Genomic DNA, 13969 nt, shown 5'->3' with positions numbered 1-13969 from the left:
TAATTATGGGTTATTCTTAATTTTATTTATTAATAAAAGGATAATTATTAGGTTCACCCTTTGCGTGAATGACTTGCGATAAAGGCATAATAACTTTATAATTTTCTAATCCGACCATTCATGTTGTATAACGTAATACAAAGATTAGCTCTGTAAAAAACCAATCAAATTAAAGACTTTTTAGTTATTCATTTCTATAAAATACATGGACGGTTCATCATAATAGTAGTAAATGTTGTTAGAACCATCTATTTGTTTGATTCAATTAGATAACTAAACGATTTTTGATTCGATTGATTTTTTTACAGATATGATCTTTAAAGGCTTATTTAAGATATGGACCGTTGGATTATGAATTTATTAAGTAAAAGTATGTTAATCGACAATGGGAATGAATATGCTCGTTCATCCTAGGGGTGAACCTACGAATTGTTCTTAATAAAAGAGGCTTTCTTCTATTAAAAAAGAGAGGATTTCTTTTCTAAACTTAAAAACCCATATTACCCTTTAATGTGACATTAGATAGTTTTTGGCTATTATGGTAATTTTCTTGTTTTTTTTTTTTTTTTTTGGATTAGAAATAAAACAACAAAAGCTATAAATTTCTCCCTGTTGTAAATAATTATGGCTAAATCATGTAAATAGATGTAGAGTTATATGTGCCTATCCCTATCGATTAGTGATTGATAGACTTGTATGTAGGAGTAATTGACATTGCTATTAAACGTTATCTTTTTATGTACACCATGTACTCCTATATAAACCTCCTCATGAGATGAATAGATACACTCCATAGATCTCTATGTGTCCAAACTCTCACTCTTTCTGAAATACTTTTACTTTCATTTTACAACACGTTATCAGCACGAATAGCTCTAGGACTCGGATTGCGGATTGCCAAGAGAAGAGGCGAATAACTCTTGAGTTGCGGAGAAGAGGCGGTTCATCATTCAATCAACGTCACCCTACTAGCTCTACAACCAAGTAGGCTTTCTAAATTTTGAATTTCACATTCATGATTATCAAGCCTTTGATTGAACATGAAAAATCACCATGATGCATGAACCCTAATCCTATATGATTTATTTATTCGGTATATATATTTGTATATATTCGTTCATGTGTCTTGGTTTGTTTGGCTTTGGATTGTTTACTGGAAAAGAAAAAAAAAAATTAGGATTCTTAGATTGCAGCATTTTATAACAGTTGGTCCAGTAGTACCAAATAGTGCATACCAAATGATTTATTTATTTGGTATATATATTTGTATATATTCGTTCATGTGTCTTGGTTTGTTTGGCTTTGGATTGTTTACTGAAAAACAAGCAAAAACAGATAGTGTTGCTCTTGGGATTCGAACCCAGCCACAACATGCACCAATCCAGCATATGCACCAATCCAGCATGTTGTTCACTGTGCCATTATGGCCAATTGGTATTTATCAACACCATTTAATATTAATTCTGCCAGAAGCAGATTCAACGCCATTTAATTGGCAATTGATCAATCCATGTTTTGGTTTTGATTGACATTTATCTAAAATAATTATCATAATAATTTGCACTCATTACCATAATAATTTCACAATTTATCCTTTATTATTTAATTATTTCATCTTAATGACGTATATTGCGCTTATTACTATAACGATTTTGTGGTATTTATTTCCTTCATTATGTATTATCATAATGATTTTGTGGGATTCCTCACCTAAGCGTTCCTGTCCGGCGGCGACCGCTGATGGCGTCGGTGTCACCGGGTTGCAGTTGGGTTTGCTGTCGGACGGGTATTTCATCTGCCCTGGCTTCTTAGGATTGATGGCTTGGAGATAATTGTGGTGGGTGCTCTCAATCTGGTTCGAAGCTTCTCGGTGGCAAGTTGGGTCTGGGCATCGTCGCAAGGATGGTGATTGGCGTCGGGGTTGGATTGGGGACCGATCTAATTTGCTCCGGAATGCGGCGGCAGCGGTAGGGCGTATCTAGCTAGGAAGATGTCTTCTTGCTCCATTTGCTTTGGTTTCTTCCAACTCCGGTTGGATTGGGACTCTTGCAAGCGGCTACGGTGACGTCTTTGGTGCGATGGGTCATGACGGTGTGGTTGCAGTCTTGTGGTGTGGGCGGCGGCGGTGGGCTTGCACTTCTACTGGAGGTGGTGAACTGAGATTGGGCGTGGGCCCATCACTTTGGCTCTGAGCTTTTCCCCTTAGACCTAGTGGGCTGGCAATTTGGGCCGGGTAATTGCCCTAGTCTCTTTATGTTTTTAGTTTTATCTAATTACAATAAATTCCTTGTATTTAGGAAGCTAAGCACCGATGTGCATTCTATGTATCTCTAGCGCCGTTGGAGTAGTACCAAAGGAGGGTCTCCGCTACCTCTACGTATTTGATTGTATAATGAGTAGGACTATATGTACGTACCACTTGTGGGTACTACCACTAGCTTCTTGTCTGTCTATGGTAAATGACAGTGGAAGGGTATGTAACGGCCTATTCTGGCTTACGATGAATATATTTTCCCTGATTCAAAAAAAAATCATAATGATTTTGTGGTGTTACCTGCTTCTCTATTTGATCATATTAAATTTAAATATTTTACTCGCTTAAACTTTGCATTAGAATATATATGCTTAGAATGCAGGTACTTAATGAACCAGAAGTTCACAAATAATTATTGAACCAGAAGTTCATACATAAATATTGAACCAGAAGTTCACACATATCGAACCCTTAGTTTCGATAACATTGAAAGGTTATGAATCTTTCTAACTAGGCTCATCCAATTGGATGCGATGTCTAGGTAAGATCCACTAAGGCTGTGTACTCAAGTGAGCCTCGCTCTACCTAAACCTCATACTATTACCTGGTCGTGTTTAATTGGAGTTATTGAAAGGGTTGAGTAATAACATTTCATGTGTATCGAACCTGTAATTTCGATAATGCCATATAAGGAACTTTAAGTTTCCTTCACAAATTCACCATACATGTTTAATCCTATTTTTCATACCATGTTATAGAACCTGAAGTTCTTATTGATTGCTTATGGAAGTTATTACCCATAGCACTAACTATTGCCCTTTAAATCCTTGTAGAGAATGTCAAATCTCAACAATGTTGAATTTGTTGCTTTGGAAGTTTCCGGAATGAACTACCTCAAGTGGACCCAGGATGTCAAGCTTCATCTGACAGCAAATAAGATGAGATCAACGATTATTGCTAACAACATCACCCCTGAAGATATGAAGGCAAGGGTTATGATTTTCATCAGGAAGCATATGGAGAAAGCACTCAAGGTGGAATATTTAGCTGAAGAGGACCCACGGTCTCTTTGGGTCGCTCTAGAAGAGCGATTCAACCATCAGAGGGACATCTACTTGCCGGAAGTAAGGCACGACTGGCAGAACATACGTTTCCAAGATTTCAAGACTGTCAATGAGTATAACTCTGAAATCTGTCTGATTCAGTCACTCCTAAAATTCTGTAGAGAATAGCTCACAGAAGCTAGTCTATTGGAGAAAACTTTCTCTACCTTTCCTCCTTCCTTTATGGTCCTGCAACCACAATACAGGGAGAGAAACTTTGCTAGATTCTCATAATTGGCCACCATCCTGTTGCTCGCTGAAAAGAACAACGACCTACTTTTGAGGAATGATCAAGCAAGGCCCACCGGTACCAAAGCAGTTCCTTTGACTGAAGCAAATGCTATTGCCCATCACGAAAATAACCGTGCTAGGAGGAACCGGGCCGTGGAAGGGGAAAAAGGTTTGAACATCTGAGACATGGAAGGAGAAATGGGCCCAGAAATGGCCCTATGACCGTGACCACCCAGGAAATGGCCCAAGGGGTTGAGGAGGACATGGAAAAGACCCATGTGGTAGAAACCGAAATGCCCAAGTCTAATAAGCTCAAATTAGAGAGTGTTAATGTCTAAAAGTTCGACGGTAGCTGAACCTTTCTTAACGCTGATCCGGTGGGCGGATCGATGCTTGTGATGTACTCAAAGCCTCCGCTACCTGTCAAGTAAAATACAAAGGGCGTCAGAGGGAGACCGCGCTGGGCGGTCTTCAACTCTCCGATGCCTAAGTTAGTCAATGTATTTATGTTGACAAAGTAACAGTAGGTAAGTATTGAATGCGTAATTAATGAGGAGAGAAGAGAGAACATTTTATAGGTGAGGAGGAGGCTGACCTTCTCCTTGTTTCGATGTGGGACTGACGTGCTTCAGTTCCCAGATTCAGAAGCTTCTGATGCTATCTTGGAGCGGTGCGTGGCGGTGCGTCGGCGGTGATCCGACGCTGAGGTTGTAGCCCGCCTGGCGGTGTGTCTGCATGTCCTTCCTTTGGTTGGAATTAGTACCTTTGGCGGTACAATGAGCGTGGCCCATTATAGCTAATTATGCTTGCAAATGTACATGTATGTACAGAGAGAATGCTGGCTCGACCCGTCGTCCTCAGAATCAGCATAATATGTGTTATAGATGTGGAGGCACTGACCATTGGTTCCGCACCTGCCATGCAACAGATGAAGAGATAGGAGAGTATCACGTCAGACGCAAAACCCGTGAGGCCAACCTTGTGGAAGAGTCAGTCCATATGGATACCACCTTGGAGATTACTGATTTCCAAGCAGCCAATGGATACATCGAGGATTGAAAAATTGAGGTCATGGACATAATAGGCACTTGTGCCATATCTATATTATTGTTATAAATAATGCTTTCTATTTTTCGGATTATCTTTGGTGATTTTTGGAATACGGGTTTTATATAATTTGGTTATGCTTGGTTGTTTAATTCAATAAAGTTATTTATTTTCATACATGTGATCCATTGAATTAAATTTATGAATAGGCATGTCTTGTAGGGAAGTTTGTTGTGTGGCTGATAGTGCTACTATGCACACCATACTTCGAGATAGGAAGTATTTTTCAAACTTATTGCCTACTCATACATATGTGACAACTATATCAGGTCAATCCAACCTAATAGAGGGCCATGGCAAAGCCCATTTTATGTTGTCCAATGGTACTGAATTTACCATTAATGAGGCCTTATATTCTCCATGTTCCAGAAGAACGTTATTGAGTTTTAAGGATATTCAAGCCAATGGTTATCACGTTGAAACCACTGAGGAAAAATGAGTGGAATATCTTTGCATAACCTCCAATTTGTATGGCCGGAAGCATACATTAAAGAAGCTAAAATGCCTTTCAAGTGGTCTCTATATGACTACCATTAGTTCGATTGAGGCAAATCACATAATTAGCCAGAAGCTAACCAATTCGAGCAACTAATTGCTTTGGCATGACCGTTTGGGATACCCAAGTCAAAGTATGATGCGCCGTATCCTAAATTCATCCCAAGGACATCCCCTTACCAATAAGGATCTCGTGTATAGTAACACATATTGCCAAGCTTGCTCAGTGGGAAAATTAAATGTAAGAATATCATATGCAAAGACGGAAAAAGACTCCAACCTTTTTCTACAAAGGATACAAGGGGATATATGTGGACCTATCCAACCACCATGCAGACCATTTAAATATTTCATGGTTTTGGTTGATACAACGATAAGGTGGTCACATGTTACACTATTACCCACAAGAAATGTTGCGTTTGCTAAACTCCTTGCCCAGATTATTAAATTGAGGGCTCACCACCCAGATTATCCAATAAAGTCCATAAGACTTGATAATGCCGAAGAGTTTGCATCGAAATCTTTTGATGATTATTGCGTGTCCCTTGGGATTAATGTTGAGCATCCAACTCCCTATATTTACACCTAGAATGGTCTCGCAAAAGCATTCATTAAAAGATTACAAATGATCGCACGGATCTTGGTAATGCGCACCAAGCTTCCAGTATCTGCGTGGGGCTATGCAATTTTGCATGCAGCCATGTTGGTCCAACTGAGGCCCATTGCCACCCAACCTTATTTCGCATTACAATTGGTGACTGGGTACAAACCTGATGTTTCGCACTTACATGTATTTGGGTGTGCAGTTTTCGTGCCAATTGCGCCGCCACAACGTACAAAAATAGGTCTTCAATGAAGGATGGGCATATATGTTGGTTACGAATCCCCATCCATTATACGCTTTTTAGAGCCTTTGACAAGCAATCTCTTTATCGCTAGATTTGCAGATTATCACTGTGATGAATCAGTCTTCTCACCGTTAGGGGGAGATAAGAACGTTACCGTTCCTGATGAACGACGTGAATTGAATGTCCCCACTATGTCTCATCTTGATCCCCGAACCGCACAATGCGATAATGAAGTGCAGAGAAATCTACATATCAAATGTGTAGCCCAAAATATGCCAGACGCTTTCTCTGATCTAGTCTCTCTACATTTTACGTAGTTATTTCCTTAACATTATCATTTCTAACTTACTTTGTTGTAATTAGGTACATTTGAGCTCCAAACGCAGGAAATGAGCTATCAAGAGCTGGAAATGAAAGAAATGAAGGCATGGAAGAAATGAGGCTCAGAAATGAACAAGAAATGGAGAAATGAAGTTTTCCCAATCCGACTAGGAGAAGGAATCCCAGTTGAAGTAGGAATCTTGAGTCAACTAGGAGTGAGCTTGTGGAAATGATGATCAGAAATGAGAAATGACAGAATCCCAGTTAGACAAGGAAACCCATTCCTACGAGGAAAATGAAACCTAACATAACTAGGAGTCCCTGTTACACAAGGAGAGCTCAGGAAGGTTCCAGAACATCTCAAAAATGAAGAGTCCTAATTGGATTAGGAAACTTGTTTGCATTAGGAGTCCTGATGATACTAGGATACCTGGGAAGGCTAGGAGATGTTGTAGCTTCAAGATAACTCAAGATTGTTCAAAAATGTTTTAGAGAATCAAAAATGGCGTCATATACAAAAGTGGGCTTCAAAAATGTCCAATTGAAGAAGCCTGGCCCAAAAGATTAAAGCATGTAACCTTCTAGACAGCTCTTGACGTCTCAAGGAGTTTTATTATCAATATTATTCCTTTTGTTCATGAAAATAGATAGAAGATTCAAGAAGATTTCGGCAAGAGTCAATTTGGGAGAGTTTGGGAGAAAATATACTTCGTGTGCAATCAGGAAAAGAAAATAAAAGAGAATAATTATCAATTTAGGTTTCTTGATTACTTTCTACATGAATGTTGGCCGAAATAGGGTCTAGGTTCATTGTTGATTTCGGCAATCAAGAGAAAGATATGGATTCTACTTCTCATGAAATATTTTGATTGGTCGAATGATGCAAGACAAGTAGAGAAAGACATGGATACCAAGCCTAGCCGTGCACTATATAAGGAGGGGAGTATGAGACGTGAAAATCATAATCAAAACCTAGAACCCCAGTAATATCGATGCAAGACAAGTAGAGAAAGACATGGATACCAAGCCTAGCCGTGCACTATATAAGGAGGGGAGTATGAGACGTGAAAATCATAATCAAAACCTAGAACCCCAGTAAAATCTCTCTCTCTCTCCTCCCTCTCTCTCCTCCCTCTCTCTCTCTTTCTCTCTCTTCAGCCCTTTTCATTTTTTTCGTCGGTTCCTCGCCGTCCAGCCACTAAACAGCGAGCCACCGATCTTGATAGAACCACCTTCTCATCCTCCACAAGTCTATAGCAGTGGGTCACGACAATTTGGCCGGAGAAGAGCGAATCGAAGCTTGGAAGTGCACTGTAGCAGTTCGGGATTTTCTAGCGATTTCTCCCGATTCCTGCCACCATCGATGACGAAACCGGTCCTAATCAAAAACCCATCCTTTGCTGATGAATCTCTCCAAGTTTCATGATCCAATTTGAGATGTTGAAGGAGAATCGAAGATTTGAAGATTTTACTGTTCAAATCGGCCCTTTTTCCGATCAAGCTCAATTTCCAGCCAACCAAGGTATAGAAAGTTGTTTGGATTGTTGAGATGATCTTGCTGGTAGAATTTGGTGTCCCAGTTTGGAGTTGGCCGACCGCCGCTGTTGGTAGCGCGTGGAGGCGTGTAGGGCAGATTTTGGTTTGCTGTTTTTGGCTAGATAAATTAATTGGGAGTTGTAGAATTTGTAGAGATGATTTTGGTGGAAATTGGAGAAGTTTTGATATCGATTTTGATTTCTCTGAAGTGTGGAGTTTTGATTATCGAATTACGAGAATCCGACCGTCAGATTTCTCTCAGTTCTGCCCTGGTACCTTTAAATTAATGAATTGATGTTCGTGGTGAAGTTGGATTAAATCCGAGGAGTAATGGAGGTGTTAATTTACGGGAGTAATATTTAGAGTCCGTTATAATTTAAAGTAAACGTATTTTCTGAGAAATAGTTTAGTTGTTTACGATTGCTACTTTGTACAGGACGAGAGGAGACCTTGTATGAGGAGAGTGCCGATTGACGGCAAGATTAGCTGTATACTGTAAGTGGACTTTTGTTTTAAATAATGATGCATGTTTTATTTCTTGAATTAATGCTTTATTTATTTATCATATTATATTTCGAGCATATGATTTGATTTTGATTTATCTCGTGGATTTGCTTTCAATGATGATTTTTAGAGATTGATTATGATTTATCTCGGTCATGAGTTTCGGATACGAATTTGTTATGCTCGGATTTGAATTTATGATTTATGTTGATTTTTGACAAATTATTTTTTCCGAGGTGATAATTGCATATTATATTTTATTCGTCGACTTTGAGATTTTTGGAATATTTTCGAAAATGTGATTTTCGATGGAATTATATCTATCTATCATTTCTCGCTTATTTGTTTATGGATTTGAGAATATCTTGGCGTGTGGGACACGTCGTTGATTCTTTTGTTTATCTTGAAATTTTCTGAGTACAGTTGGGAATCATACTCGTGATTTTCTTTTGAGAGATTTTGGGGAAGGCTTTATGGATTTACTGGATTTCGAATGTTTTCTTTCACCATACTTGGGTTGCTTTATTTTTAGTTCTCCTCCCCACGTGAGTTGCAGTTGAGGCTCCTCCTCACTTACTTTGTGTTTGTGGGTCGAAGTTGAGGATAGAGCATGGGATGCTCAAGAGCCTGGGAGGCTCCTTCGTTGTATGGTGATATTCTCTTCCCCATATCCTTCTGTTACTTGACTAGTGGGACTAGATTGATCTTATTTAACTAGCGGCGCTGGTCTTATTTTCTTGAGTATCAGAGTTTCATTCTGCTTACTTGATTGTTTGTGACTAGCGGCGCTAGTCGATTTTCATGAGCTGAACATCTTTCGGATTATTTTCCCAAATGTTTTAGCAATGTTGCATGCATCAAGGCTTTAAAGGATGAACATATGGGAAAGTATTAAAGCTTGCTTTATTTAAATTATCTTGTTTATTTGTTTTTGTCCACTTATGCTAACGTTTTTATATGCTTTCCCCTGGGCCCTTTGGTTTCAAATGCCCAGTTCACAGTGTAGCTGTTCGGCATTTGATCGGAGTGATATTTTCTATGTTTTTAGTATCATTTCCTCTACATTTTACTTAGTTATTCTCTTAACATTATCATTTCTAACTTAGTTTTGTGTTTATAGGTAGAAATGAGCTTCAAACGCAAGAAATGAGCTAAGAAGAGCTAGAAATGATGGAAATGAAGGCAAGGAGGAAATGAGGAGTAGAAATGGGAAAGAAATGGAGAAATGGAAACTTTCCTGTTCTGAAACAGGAAATCCCAGTCGAAGTAGGAATCCTAATGCAACTAGGAGTAAGCTCGGAAAAATGATGTTCAGAATTGAGAAATGACAGAGTCCTAGTTGGATGAGGAAACATGATGTCACTAGGAGTCCTGGTGATGCTAGGAGATGCTGTGTCTTGAAGATGACTCAAGATGGTTCAAGATTGTTCTAGAATATTGAAGGAATTTCGGCAATAATATAAAGGGATTTCGAATTGGCCCATTTTGGAGAGTTTGGCCCGAAGTTTGAAGCATGTGACTTGCACATGAGTCTCTAGATCCTTCTTGACGTCTTGAGGTATTCTTGGCCCATTAAGATTGCTTTTTGCCGTGATATATACAAGAAATACTTAAACATTTTCGGCAATTATCTTTAAGGGATTTTATTGGATTTTCTTGAGATTTTATGAGAGAAAATAGAGGAATAAGAATTGATTTATGACTCTACATACAAGGGAGGCCGAAATTAAGTCTAAATACATGGAAGAATTCGGCAATAGAAGATTACTTGCTCTCCAAGTTCATATGCTATTTTTCTATTGGTCGAAGTGATGCAATTCAAGAGAAATTCAAGGGAACCCTAGCCCTTGCCGTTCACTATATAAGGGAGGCTTTGTGAAGACATTAGACACCACAAAATTCAGAATCAAAAGCCACAAACACTCACCTTTCTCTTCCAAAGTTTCGGCAACTTCAAGAAATCCAAAGTTCAAGACCGTGAAACATCCATTCATCCATTCAAGCATCCTTGCCGTAGGATTCATCCTCTCCACCACCTTTTGAAGCTTCTTGCGTCCTTGAAGATCAAAAAGTGTAACCATGAACACCATACTTTGTTTTCGGTTTTGTATAAGAATTCTATTTCAGGTTTTATTAAATTTCGATTTTGGTTTTCTTTCTTGGATTGATAACTTGCGATTTCTATGGTGGATGAAAGATTGAATTTAGTTATGTGATTTCCAAATACTATGAAGCATGAATTCGGTTTTAGGTTTTCAAAAAGATAATTGCGATTTCAAAGTGTTCTTGCATGATTGTTAATTTCGAACTTCAATCCCAATTGTTATGTGTTAATTGATCTTTGGATGCATACTTAGGTTGATGAACATGTAATTGAATCCATATTAAGGTGCTAGCGTTCTAGGCTTTAATAATTTCGGTGGAAAACCTATAAATACTTAGGTGAATTAACAATGAGTTTTGCATGCTTGATTAGCGTTCTAACTTGTGTTCTTGACTTGAATTGATCAAACTTTCAATGTGTTTACTGCGTTATGATTGTCTTTGTTAGTGATTAGCTACCACTAGTAATTACAAGATTAATAGGGTTAACTATGGTGCGTTCATCTAGTTAATTTAACTAAGGGAAGTAATAAGAACTTATGCATGCGTTCATGATTTGTTCTTGATCGATTCTATGCTTGAATATAATTTGACTCGTGATTTGATGTTTGAAACCTTGCCAACATGTTAATAGTAGTTAATTACATATTATTTTCGTTCCATTCATTTAATTCTATTTGATTCTTGGTTTTGATGTGTCACATGTGTATAATTACTTAGTTGTTAGATAAATCAAATCAAAATCCCCCTTTTAATTTCGTAAATATTGTGAATATATATTCTTTAATTTGTTTTGCTAACGTTTATTTTTCAGGAATTAATTAGGCCCCTAATCCCCAGTTGAGAACGATCCCTACTTATTCTTACTACATTGATAGGGTTTTAAATTGATACACTAAATGTGTACGTCAGCATTAGGAGTTGAGGCTTACCACCTCCGCTGCCCTCTATCATTCGTAAGTTACTTGCTAACCTACTTTGTGTACCCTTTTTCTATTATTCCTAGACTGCTCTGATAATCATGGGATTTTTATGTATTAATATTGTAAATTATGGATTGGTTGGAGATAGAATTTTTTCTTCCTGAGTTGGTTGTAAACTTGAAATATTTGAATTATTTTGATAATTTTTTGTGGATTTGGGAGCAGGGTGGCTCTAGGAGGATAAGGTTGGTTTATTAGAAGTGAAATGTGTTTTAACAGGTTTTGGGTTGTCCACTTTTAGGGGAGGTTATGCAGAACTTTCTCGAAAAGTGGGCCCCGCAGGGCACCTCGGGTTTCAGGGGAAATTTCGGGTTGGGTCATGTCATTCTAGGTCTTAATTGTTAAGTGGAAAACCTATATTTCCTTAGATAAATCAACAAAGAGAATTGCATGCTTGATTAGCGTTCTAACTTGTGTGTTTTTCTTAAATCATCAAACTTTCTAAGTGTTTATTGCGTTGAATGTGTTTTGTTAATGGATTGATCACTCACTAGCATTGCATGTTTAGTAGGATTAACTATGTTGCGTTCATCTAGTTAATTTAACTAGGGAAAGTAATAAAAACCTTATAGGTGTCCCTCTTTGTTCTTGATTGATTTCTTCCAAGTGCATGTTTTGATTCATGATTTGTTGTTCGATATCTTGTTTTCGTGTTGATGGTTGTTGACTACATCATACAATTTTGTCGTCCATATTATCTATGATTCATGGTTTGATTGATCAATGTAATTAGTTTTTTTTTTTTTTGAAAGGATCAATGTAATTAGTTTAATTTAGATTAGAAATAAAAACAATTCGAAAACTCATTTCTTTGTATTTTTCGTATATATTGTATAATTGTAATTAATATTTCTTTCTTTGACGTTTAAATGACAAGAGCACTCTTAATCCCCTGATAGAACGATCCCTACTTGCTATATACTAACAATTGTCAACATGATTAATTTTGAGAACTCATTTTGAGTCCATCATGTAGCTAAAGTGACTAGATCACATATACCTGCTGCAAATATGCCTGCAAGGATAGATATCCCTGTAGGATGTCTCGTCCAAGATAGACGAGGTACGACCATAGCGGCTAACCAGTCACATGTCCCTGCCCAAAAGTAAGGTAGACCACTAGGTTCGAAGGATTCTTATCCTCAGAAGAGGGTAAAACCAACATAAACGAATCCACTAGACATTGCAATTCTTATCAACTGATCCATCTCACGAGATAATTATGGATTATGGGTCTGTCCTAGAAGAGACGACATTGGGGGACGCTCCAACGTCTGAACCCACTCCCGAGAATAGAGATATCTCGGTAAATTATGCATGCTTAAGTGAGATCTGGAATCAGAATGAGATTATCATTGATGATATATTTGTATTCGCAGTAGCTACCAAAATTATAACTAGCGATGACATCGAACCTTGCTCTGTTGATGAATGTCAACGTAGAGACGACTGGCCAAAATGGAAAGAAGCAATCCAGGTTGAATTAGATTCCTTGACAAAGAGAAAGGTGTTTGGGCATGTCGTTCCCACACCTCCCCATGTTAAATCTGTAAGATTTAAATGGGTATTTATAAGGAAGCGTAATGAGAAAAACGAGATTGTGAGATACAAGGCTCGTCTAGATGCACAAGGATTTTCTCAATGCTCTGGGATTGATTACGAGGAGACATATTCTCCCGTAATAGATGTCATAACGTTCTGCTACCTCATTAGTTTGGTAGTTTCTGAAAAACTGAGTATGCAGCTAATGGATGTGGTCACAGCTTATCTCAATGGGGATCCTGATGTATGTATATATATATGAAAGTTTCTGAAGGACTTAAGATACCCGATGCAAATAGTTCTAGACCACAGAACACACTCTCCATTCGTTTGAGGAGTTCACTTTATGGATTGAAACAATTCAGACGGATGTGGTATAACCATCTATGTAAATCTTTGATCGGGATGGGATATGCAAACAATGAACTGTGCCCATGGGTGTTTATTAAGAAAACAAGTTCTGGATTTGCAATTGTGGCGGTCTATGTCGATGACATGAATTTGATTGGTACTCCTGAAGAGATCAAAGAACCACCAAGCACCTGAAGTCTGAATTCGAGATGAAAGATCTTGGGAGAACAAATTACTGCCTTGGCCTGGAGTTCGAGCACCGTGTTGATGGGATTTTGCTTCATCAATCAAACCACATCCAGAAGATGTTAAGACGTTTTAATGAGGATAAAGTGAAGCCCTCAAGCACTCCTATGGTCGTCCGAAGTCTAGATCCTAAGAGAGATCATTTTCGTCCTGCAGATGATAACGAAGAGATATTGGCACCAGAAGTCCCAGATCTAAGTGCAATAGGCGCATTATTGTACTTGGCTCAATGCACTAGACCAGACATTTCATTTTCTGTAAACTTGTTAGCTAGATATAGCAATGCGCCAACACGTCGCCACTGCAATGGCATAAAAGACATTTTTTGCTACTTTAGAGGTACGA

The 13969-nt window shown here is 38.2% G+C and overlaps 1 protein-coding gene across 1 annotated transcript; it reads left to right on the top strand.

Moving 5' to 3' along the window:
- The first annotated feature begins 3090 nt into the window (after positions 1-3090).
- On the top strand, positions 3091-3486 carry LOC133730648 (uncharacterized). Its single transcript, XM_062158200.1, has one exon. The coding sequence runs from the start codon at positions 3091-3093 to the stop codon at positions 3484-3486; it is 396 nt and encodes a 131-aa protein (XP_062014184.1).
- The last annotated feature ends 10483 nt before the right edge of the window (positions 3487-13969 follow it).

This window comes from Rosa rugosa, chromosome 2, assembly GCF_958449725.1.
Source record: "Rosa rugosa chromosome 2, drRosRugo1.1, whole genome shotgun sequence".
In the NCBI taxonomy this organism is placed as follows: Eukaryota; Viridiplantae; Streptophyta; class Magnoliopsida; order Rosales; family Rosaceae; genus Rosa; species Rosa rugosa.
The sequence above is the reverse complement of the archived record's forward strand: the minus strand, read 5'-3'. Positions and strand labels throughout refer to the sequence as shown.

What these genes read in the sequence shown, in the direction of transcription:
- LOC133730648 (XM_062158200.1), top strand. Translation starts at nt 3,091, where the DNA reads ATGTCAAATCTCAACAATGTTGAATTTGTTGCTTTGGAAGTTTCCGGA.